The sequence below is a fragment of the Lagopus leucura genome, unplaced genomic scaffold (genome assembly GCF_019238085.1).
Source record: "Lagopus leucura isolate 7727_CA_CO unplaced genomic scaffold, USGS_WTPT01 Super-Scaffold_100004, whole genome shotgun sequence".
Classification (NCBI taxonomy): domain Eukaryota; kingdom Metazoa; phylum Chordata; class Aves; order Galliformes; family Phasianidae; genus Lagopus; species Lagopus leucura.
This window is the reverse complement of record NW_024962264.1, coordinates 13658508-13669691: the sequence shown is the minus strand read 5'-3', so window position 1 is coordinate 13669691 and position 11184 is coordinate 13658508. Positions and strand designations below refer to the sequence as shown.

The 11184-nt window shown below is 36.4% G+C and overlaps 1 protein-coding gene across 4 annotated transcripts in view; it reads right to left on the bottom strand.

Moving 5' to 3' along the window:
- The window catches only part of ARFIP1 (ADP ribosylation factor interacting protein 1), a 40259-nt gene that overhangs the window by 4982 nt on the left and 24093 nt on the right, over positions 1-11184 (bottom strand). For all 4 annotated transcript variants that reach the window (XM_042871016.1, XM_042871014.1, XM_042871015.1 and 1 more), the window contains 3 exons: positions 10789-11010; positions 7267-7424; positions 3965-4139 (listed from right to left, as the gene is read on the bottom strand). In XM_042871016.1, the coding sequence (XP_042726950.1) occupies positions 3965-4139; positions 7267-7424; positions 10789-11010 (555 nt within the window). The remainder of the gene's footprint in view (positions 1-3964; positions 4140-7266; positions 7425-10788; positions 11011-11184) is intronic.

Genomic DNA, 11184 nt, shown 5'->3' with positions numbered 1-11184 from the left:
AAATGCTATGCATGCTTTTCACAGAACATCAAGGTTGGAAAAACCTACAAGACCATCCAGTTCAACCATTCACCTACACCAAATGCTCACTAGATCATGCCCCTCAACAAAGAGTCTAAAGGTTCCTTGAACACCTCCAGGGTTGGTGACTGCACCACCTCCCAGCATCTGACCACTCTTTCAGGAAAAACAGCATCTCCTAATGTTCAGTGTGAATCTCCCCTTGCACAAGTTCAGGCCATTCCCTCTAGTCCTATCACTAGTTAAATGAGCTGGGGATCAGCCACTTCTCTCACTACAACCTCCCTTCAGGTAATGACAGAGACCAATAAGGTCTCACCTGAGCCTGTCCTCCAGACTGAACAATCCCAACTCCCTTAGCCGCTCCTCATGAGGCCTGTGCTCCAGACCCCTCACTCAAGATGTTACTGCTCCTTCCTTGCTTCTTCAGAAGCTGATTACTAAATGAATCTAAAAAAAAAAAAAAAAAAATAGTTGTGGCATCTCCACTAAATTTCTAAAAACAAACAAAAAAAAACCCCAACAAATACCAACAAACCAAACAGAAGCAAATCCTGCCACACTACGAAGAAGTATATATCCAATTCCTCTCCTTTACGCTCTACAATGAAGCAGCAGTTAGCTGAGACAAGAGAGGAAGCTCTAATATATCAGATCACCTCATGTCCTCTGAAACAAAATCTGAAATCATAGCTGAGAACTAGAATACAAGAATCCAAGTTCAAGTCTGGCCAGATTTCCACAAAAAGTTTCAGTCTTCTCTATTTCCATAATCACCCACCAATTCCTACTTCCACAGTTTTTCTCCTTAGCCCTGCACTGGCAAAATATTCAGGCAGTTGTGCAGTCAGTTGGATTAGGGAGCAGATCTAGATTAAAACTAACCAGACAACAATGTATTTGCTTTAAGCTCTATCTATGCACAGCTGCAAAAACACTTTTCTAAGCACAGAGGAAGCACAGCCAGGGAAGAGGCATAGACAGGAGGAACAGACCACTTTCTTCCAAGTCTACAAGTCACTGCTAGACTGCAGCACTAAAGGACAAGTGTTAAGCACTAAGTTGCAGCATTCATTCCAGGGAACAATTCCAGTTACTAGAATACAGGTTCCAATGTGTGCTTAACGTGTCTGTCCAAAAGCCATTGTGACTTTTCAGTCGAAATTCATCTAAGTTATTGTTCCCTCTTAATAAACTATATGCATATTTATTCCTAATTAAAAGCTGAGTAAGCACTCCATAATACACCTGGCAAACTTAAGACTCAAAGTAAAACTGAACTTTGTGGATAAACAAAAATAGAAGTAGTCTAAGAAGAAGATGCAACTTTTACATTTCGTATGCAAGATAATGTAGGTTGTAATTGAGTTTTCACCCCTGGATATTCTAAACATTTAAAGTTGTAAAAATACTGTCTTCTTTCCTCCATACAAGCTTCCCTCTCAACACATTTTCTGTAGCACCAAAGGTAAAAAAAAAAAAAAAAAAAGGCTGCTAAGCTTGAGACTCTACTGTCCTAAATCCTGTATCAGCATATAGAAGACTCCAAAGGCTTTAAAATCCGCAACAGAAAACTTACACTGCTATCATACCATTTTTACTGAACAAATATCAACTTACCTCTTGATTCAGAGCCTTTACAAAATGTATTAATAATAATGACTAGAGATTTGCACATTCTAGTGTATTGTAACATAAGTCTGGTAAGGCCATGCCTTGTTTTATGTAGCTACTCAAACAACTATATTTGAGTTGAATTAATAAACCTGCAATGTGGTGGGTATTCCAAAACAGCCTACAAATGAAGTATTTCGTGAAAGCCCAAATAAAATAGTATTCTGTGTGCCAGATCTTCCTTTATTTTGACCTCTCATTCTATTAAGTGGGCAGTAATTAAATTTGGGCCTATGGATGATCACACAAAATAATCGGGAAGTCCACGTTACTAGGGATGTTGGATCAGAATAACCACTAATTCCCTCCCTGGGACCACTGTAAGAGCTCAGCAATATTAAAATTGCTCTCCCCTTTGGGAGTTCTGCATCCTATATAGTCTTCAGTGTAAGCCATCTCCTAAAAAGTGAGTGCACCACACCACCAGCTGAAGCAGCTGTATTACAAATACATATGCAACTATACCTATCAGGCTCTTCTTCCTCCTCCTTCCAGTCAGGCACATGCTGTATTTATAGGTATTTAAATTATGAGGCATTATAGCAATTGCCATCACATACCTTTGGAAGAAGTAGAACATCTCTGATTGTAAGAATTAGATGTTCGTTTCTGTTAGACTTAATACTTACTGATTATACAAGTTAATGGTTAGGTCGTGGTTGGACTCAAAGATCTTGGAGGTTTTTTTCAACCTGAGTGATTCTATGATACTATTTAATAATCCTTACAACATAAAAAGTAATCACCTTAAGAGCAGTCACATATACTTCATATATGCCTAAAAATTAGAAGTAGTGTCTATAATGGGTATTATGGTTATCAGTTGGGCATTTCTATTCACTAATACTAGCTGAAGGATCAGTATGAGGTCTAACAGGAGCTTCACTACATTGATATTGACAAAAGATGACTGGCATTGGACAAAGGAATTAAGATGTCAGATTGGGAAGAAACACTTATCACTTCGGTAACCACTGCCTCCCACTGAATCCCAGGAAACATTTTGGGGAACAGAAGAACAAAAACCCAGAAATGGATGCAAGCTAGAAAAAAAAAAAAACACCTCACAGATTTAGAATTAAGGTTAAACCTATACAACTTACTTTATATAAAATACTACAAAGTAAGTAGAAAACAGCAAAAGGTAATTTACTTCAGTAAAGCTCTTAGTAAAGAAATATATAAGCCAATATTTGAAAGTCCTATGTCTTATTTGGGAACAAGGTTACATGTTCCCGTTAGAAAATATTTTGACATCTCCAATATCAAAACAAAGAAGAGTTAACCAGTGATAAAAAGGTTTAAGCATGTGACAGTCCCTTCTGTACTTTTTTTTTTTTTGGGGGGGGGGGGGTGAGCGGGGCAAGGGAGGGAGGGGAAGCAGTAGGAAGGAAAAAACAGTCTTACAAAAACAAAATTTATAGGCTGCAACTGTTAACAGGATGCTAGATCTTAATTCAAGACTGTCACTAAGAAGCTAGCTTCACTGGTGTTTCCTAAACAATCTAATTAATGAACAAAATTCAGATCTCAAAAGACCATCTTTCTAAAAATTTAATTAGAAACATTTAGAAGGACACCGTTACCAAAGAAAGCACAGTTTAACAGTGTGCCCTGTTTGACAAATGTATTTTTGTCTGGCAAGCAGAATAAGAGGGGGTAAGAGTCCTGTCATTAGGAGGGCAGAGATGAAATGGCACAGCTTGAATGAACACCTCTGGTGACAAAAACTTCATGCCTACAGTTCTAAAGTTTAGAATTAGGAAACTGTAAGGGCATTAACTACAGAAAGCTGCAATTTTCAATTCAGGGTTGTTTTTTTTTTTTATTACATTAAGTTTCATTTTGAAGTAACCTCTTCACAGCTCTTTTAAATTTCGTGATGCATATCCCCCAGGACAGCACTATTAGATGTAAATATTACTGTAATCTTAAATCAGGGGTTATGTGCCTTTATTGATTAGATATTACATTTTTTCCTTCTATGTCAATACATATTAAGCCTCCTGTATCAACCAAAAACTTACTGCCATAAGATTTGTCATCTGTAATTGCAGTAACTTAATTAAGGGCTTTTAAAGTTGCCTCCTCTAGAACTATATTATCCACTGGTAATTCTACTTAATTCTGAAAATTAAGTTCATTTTCTTGGCTTGCTCTACTTCTAGATTAAAATGTATTTTAAGATGAAATAGCTAAAGCATTTTTAGCAAAGCAGAGACTTCCAGGACAAAAGGTAAGCACAACACTAGAAGAAGGTGCAGCTTACCTTATTTTCTTCCAGAAATTTCAATTTGATAGATACATCATTACGCATTTTGTCATATTTCTCTTTATGCACTTGAAACATCTGTTGTGATTGCTCGATCTTTGGTAGAGTGCTTGCATCACGAGGGCCAAGATTAAGTTCTTCCAGGTCTGTTCGATAAGCATCATATTCAATCCTGAGAAGAAAGAGGGGTAGGAAAAAATCTAAAGGCTAAGTGCCTCAAAACAGACTTCACATATAGGGCCAATTACAATAGCAAATTAACAAAGCAGTCAAGTACAGAAAACAGTGATGAAACTTGTCAATTCTCTTGATAAATAGGAGGAAGAAAAAACAACACCCTTATGTACATCATATAAAAAAGCCTCAACAAATACCCTTGCCCTTCTGCTCCTGTCTCACCCACATGCTTCCAACCTTTTGTTTTCATCAAATCATATAATGGTTTGAGACCTCAAGGACCATCAACTTCCTACTCCCCTGCTGCAAGAAGAGTTGCCAGCTACTAGATCAAGTACTAGATCAGGTTGTCCAGGGCCCCTACAGTCTGATCCTAAACACCTCCAGAGACAGGTGCCCTCCTTGGGCAGCCTGTTCCTGCTATGTGCTGGCCTCAGAGGTCAGGTTCTTTCCTGGAACATCTCTGCTTATTAACTCAGTTATCTAGTCAGAACTGGTCTTTTGTCCTAAGAGTTTTCAGCAAGAGCAAGAGAAGCACTAAGAGCTGGACATCTCCTTCAAGTGAGCAGTGGCTCACTAACTGTGTCACAAAGATTTTAAAACGTTCCAATTACAGTCACTATCCCAGAACTGTTTTGGAATTTGCCTGCCCTAACAAAAAAGCTGAAAGAAAACATGTTATTTATACCCTCTTGATGATCCATCTAATTTACATAGGAAATCAGATACACTGGACCAACACAGCCACTGAGGGAGCTGAGTTGCAACAACAAACACTTAAGTTACTCAAGTAAACAAGCTAATTCTGCAATCAATAGTTATATCCAGCTTGTAAATAAGACTAAGTAGAAAGTGTTTCCTAATTTATCTACCCAAGTCAGCAGTAATTAAAAAGTAAACATGTGCCAACAATAAAAAGCACTAAATAAGAAATTCTGTCCTAGGCACTGCTAGTGAAAATGGAACTCATGTTATGCACGGGCACTTGCTTGATAACATTTTAATTGAGCCATCTAGTCTTCATATATCACTATCTAAAAAAAAAAAAAAAAAAAAAAAAAACCACAACTAAAAACTAAGCCTCCTTGATATCCTTCCATGTTAGCTGGTACAAAGACATTAGTTAGATCACACAAAGACATACACAGTCATACCTTTTCTCTTGTTTTAATGGAAAAAAAAATATATCAAAATAGTCTTTAGAATACTTTGAAGTTGTATTTTATTCTATCAGGCACTGTCTTTAGAAACACTGAGTACATTTTCATTAACAAAATTATTTCATGTTAAGTTTTCTATTCATCAGTATAAAGCATTTTTAGGTGGGAAAAGCACCTGTGGAATATTATTAGTGTAAGGATATCAGTGAATTTCTCTTCTGCTTTCCATTGTTACAGAAAAGCCTACTGAACAATGGATCCTTGCCAGATAAACTAGTTTTATATTTAAAAACATGAGTACAGATAGATGAAACAAACACAGTAATAAGCTTTCTCTTTTTTTGTTCCCCTTGTCCTGCTGTACAGTACTGCTCCTTTGTGCAGTGCCTTCAGTGCCATGGAACACTTGACCAGGTACAGCAACTGACAATAGCCAGAAATCAGTCAGGGTCATGCACAGCCCTCCCCAAAGCAGGGCTCTTCCTCCCATAGTTTTCTTTTAGTTTTAAAATAATGGAATGTTCTGTATCAACATGTGATGGATGCCAATTTTAAAGGAACAAATCAATCTATTTCTGGCTTTGTTAATACTCTCTCTCACATAGATATTTCTGAAACTGGAAGTAACAGAACTAAAAACTGTTAATACAAACGACTTTGGGGCTGGTGGCACAAGCACTCCAAAAGAATACATATTTTCTGAGATAACAGTAAATACAGAATTCACAGCGCTCTTCCTGATTCTCATTATTTAAAGAATTTAGGAATTAGTTCCAAAAAGGAAACAGATGAATAAAGAACTCACAGAAGAGGGGGAAACTGATGAGCACTGAAGTCCAAGTGGAGAAAGGAAAGACGAGGCACAGAAATAAATGTGAACTATTCTCTCACTGCCAAGACTAGTTATATATAAACATATATTTGCTTTGTCAAAGCAACAAAACACTTTCTTTAATGAATGAAAAGAAAAAATCATGAAGGTATTTTAGGAGGGAAGAACCATACATTCAGAATAACTGACAAGACCAACCATAAGTTTACTTTATATAACATTTCAAGAGAAAGACCCAAATGCGTGGATGGATTTTTATTTCAGTTTAGTTCTTCACATTGAGGCTAATTATACTTTTCAGGCCGTTTGAAAGTTAAACTAAATATCAAAGCAATGACTTGCTACTTTGCTTATAAAAAAGCTTAAGCATTAGAACAGCAATGAAAAAAGGCAGGAAAAAACCTTCAGAACTCAAGAAACCAGGAATTTTTGACTTAAAAATAGCAAAAATAAATGTGCATTAACTACACCTTTCAGCAAATTATAAGACAGACATATACTCTTTAATGAACCTGAAAGTCAGACAAGAACAAAGTATCAATGAAGACCACAACTCCAACCACACAGAAGGAAGCCTGGCTTAAAGTTCTGCACTACATCCAGAGTAAAGTAAACTCCAGGACAGGAAACCATTATTGACGGCTAGATATTATTTGCACATTAAGAAATGCCTCTTTGTTTTCCCCTTTCTAGACCAAACTTGCAACTTCTACATGAAAACTGAAGTGTTAATTACAAGCACTGGGCATCAAAAGAAGCTCAGTATAAACTGTCTTTCATTCAAAGACGATTTCACTAATTACAATATAGCTAGATATATAATGGTTCACCTTGAACTGTTATTTGGTGTAGAAAATCATCTTAAGCTAGCAGACAGGGAAATAATAGCTACTAACTTGTTAGAGAAATAAAGCTATGAAGTAAAATTACGCCTACAACAGAACATTTACAAAACACTTGAAGACATGTAATGAGGTGGCTAATGTTAAAACCCAGTTACATGTGAACTGTGTTATTCTGACAAGGCTTACAGCTAACAGGTTAGTTGCTCAAATACAAGAACTAAACTGAAAGTTTTTTTTCCCTGAATATTAATTTATAATGAAAATAGCTAGACATAGAATAACTACCTGGCACTTTCATATTGTTTCACAGTCAATAATGTATCCTCAATTGTTTTATTCACCAATGTATTCACACTGGCAATAAAAAAGTTAATAGCCCCGAGAAGAGTCTCTCCATTTTTAGCTAGAAGTTTCTGCGTATCTGCATTGTAGCCAAACTCCTCCTATAAACAGAGAGCAGAGAAAACAAAACTGCACATCATTTCAAATCATAACATTCATCAGCAACTATATAAAAGACAAAAGCACAGACATAGAAATTCTGCCTCTTCTGTTAGGATACAGTTACAATTAAACGTGCAAGATTTCAATAGAATATTCAGTTTACCGTTTTTATGAAATCTCTCTAACATCAGTAAAGTACTACTTACAGTTTTGATACTATACGATGTTAAATGCTATTTCAGAATGATTTTTTCCTTTCAACTCTGAAATCTTATATGCTATTTAAAAATGCTGATGTAACTTTCACATTGTCATTCAGCACTATTTTAATCCATCATCTCTCATATGATTGCCTTGGTAACTCTTTAATACCAACAGGAATACCACTACATTAAATACAGTAAAATAACTCATAAGGGAACACAGCATTAATTAGCCTGTAATTTTTACTCTTGACACATTCTGGAAAAAAGCACTGAATTTAAAAAGTCTTACCATGTTTTAATAGGCTGTAAATGACCAAAAAAGCTGAGCATTATAACAGTTCACAAGTAAAAATGTACATTAGCTACAAACTTCAAAGCGATCAGGGAGAAATTATTTCCAAGGCATTTTGGTCACATTTGGATATATGATTCTTAATGCTTTTTTTTTTTTTTTTTTGACAGCAGCATAAGCACTGACCAAGGCTGCAACAATTTTCCTAATGCATGGATGCCAAATAAGTCCAATTATTTATGTCATCCATATGGCATCTTCATATTCTGCAGATGGGAGTTCTCATAAAACAGTACAATTTCTGGTTGTAAGGATTATAAAACACTAGGAACATATTTGGAAATCGGTCTTTTTAGCCTTGCACCCTGCCAATAGCTGAGTCAGAAGTGCTGTACTCTCCCATTTTCTTTTCATCTGTCTAGATGAGACGCTGAAGCCAAATGGTATTTCATGTAAACATGAATGACTTCATGACAGAAAGGCTAATGGACAAGGGTAAGGGAAGAAGCCTCTAGAAAAAGAGAAAACGAGATGCAGTGGAAACAAGCAGTTTAATGGAGAAAATAGAGAGAACTTAAGGAGAATTTTCATGAGCTAAGGGCCTACAAATGCTGCTAGAATATTACCATCTCCTTTCTTTTAGACACTGCTTATGTGTAGGCAGCCAAATCACTACAGATGCTGTTGAAATCAAGAAAAATATTTTTCAGCTGCTTTTGCTCTGACATTGCTAACTAGATAGCAACATGAGCATATAGGCAAAGACAAAAGCAGAAGTAGGACTGCCCCTCTGGCAGTATTTAGTGCTATCTTTCCCTCCTCCAGGCAAGACCACAATTAGCCTTCCAGCTGGTCCCGTGACCCAGATTACTGCAGGCACAAATGAGCAAAACCAACAGTTCAAAGCAGGAGGGTAAGAAGGATGGGACTGCAGTGGTGTACCATATTAAAATATTTGGTGCTGGTCACCAAAGCTGTCTTTTTACTGGTTCGTAGTTTCATATAAAACTTGAGTTTTGTCCATGACCTCTGCAGACACCTCTTATGAAAGGCAGGAAATCCTTTCTGTATGGGAGTTTATACTCAGTTCATGCTCTATGCACAGGTCAATTACAATTGGAATTCACCACTCTATATAATTAGAGGCATATGAGCCTGGAACCAGGAGTTATCTTTGTATCCAAAAGAGAAACAGCAGAACATATTGAAGTAATGCCTCTGTAAATACCATATTAAGATCTTATTTTGTTAACATGTACAAAAAAAACTACCTATAACAGGTTATGCTTCTTTTTTTTCTATTTATCAAATTAAACACTGAACTGTTCAGAAATTTTACTTTTAGTCCTGCACAAGATTTGGAGGCAATGATAACCAAACATTCAAGAACAGGCCAGGCTACAGATGGCAACGCAGTACAGATTAAACAAAGGGAAAACACAAAGAGGAAACAGACAAACATCAGGCAAGTCTCCAAGAGGCAAAGGTTAGATAACTTTTATTACAGCAGCAGAAACCTTTATTTAATTTTCATGAACAGCCCCATTCAATAATCTACATAGGAGATGAATGACTGAAACAAATTCCAAGACCAGTAAAAGATGCTGAAAGGACCTGGAGGAACTGTATTCCCACTAGAAATACAAGCTATTCATGAAAAAACCGTTCATTAAATAAGAGCATGATTCCAGATTAATCCAGGTTTCGGAAGAAACATCCAGCTTCAGCACGCACTTCACAACAATCACTAACTTCTGCCACAAACCACATACCCGTGCTCGAGTCAAGAATCAACAGATAAAACTACTCCTCTTAGGAGATTTTATTTCTTACCTGCTAGAAGTGGCATATTTTGAGATCTTCATCTGTTAGGCTATAATATTAAAAATTTCTGTACTCCAGTGGAAGTCTGATTTTTTTTTTTTAAACTAGCTATTGGTTAAAGTTCTTCTACACAAACATTTACTCCTCTTTTTCCCTATAACTCAATGAGAATAGGCAATCATGAAAAGGGAAAAATAAACTTAAGAGTGACATTTAATAACAACAAACCAAATTTGGGCTTTCTCATTAGCCACATTCCAGGGAATCATTAAGCCCCTTGACAGTGGTTTCCCAAGAGATCAGGCAGAGTATGAAGTTGATTTAACACTGGAAGTACAGAAGGATTTACATAGAAGCAAACCAACTTATTTTTTGGTATGCAACACCTACCTTCTCTTTCTTTACAAGAGTTTTGTGATCAGTAATGAAGTGACAGCGCTACATAAATTTGTGAACGTCTAAGAACAACCCAAATGCAGATATCTGAAGATTGCCTTCCTTGCTCAGAAACTCCAAACATAAAAGGAAAAATTAGTCCTCTTACCATCATTATTATGATTAAAAAAAGACTACAAGATGAAATCTCAGTGCTTGACTCTACTACAGAAAAATCATTTACTCACATTAAACATGCAGCAGTGAAGTAATGTGCCCTACTCTACCCACTGCCAGGCTTATTTCCCCAGAGACATCCTGTAATTGACATGAAGTAATGCTCCAGAACGCTTTGACATCTCATTAGAAGAAAAAAGGAATAGTAAAATGCATTTTCTATACAAAGCAAAGTTGTCAGTTGCCAAGTCCAATCATCAGCTAAAGGCCAACATTTAGAAACACTTAAGAACTACAATAACTCCAGTGATATCCTACAGTTTTAAATGAATTACAGATGCTTTTAACAAAAAGAATACGTAATGATGTTAACAAATGTTCATAGGACCGGCTGCTAACTACCACACAACCTGCACAAGTCAATTGGGCTTATCTTCATCTCTGCCGTTTCGTTATGTATTTTTTTTTAAAACACCATAAAAGTCTTACATGAAGTTCCAATGATTTCAAACTCAGGTCAGCAAAAGCATCTCCAAGTTGCCTTTGGGTATGTACCATCTGGAAGAGCTGTGTAGACAGAGTCTGTGCCAGCCTCAAGATATTTTCATACTTTTTTTTGTTATCTCTCAGTATATCTATTTGAGCTTCCAATTCCAGATCTACTGTTCTTGAGCCACGACCCAGTTTTTCAGAGATGATCTGACGTGTACACTGGAAAAAAATTTAAATTATAAAGAATCAAATATATCCAGACATCACAGTATACACCCATTTTCAGCTTCAAGGGACAGATAATTATACACAATTCTTTCACAATCACCCCTCCCAATATAAGTTTGCACAACAAACTGAAAAAACACCACACTCTTTAGAAGTTCATCAGGA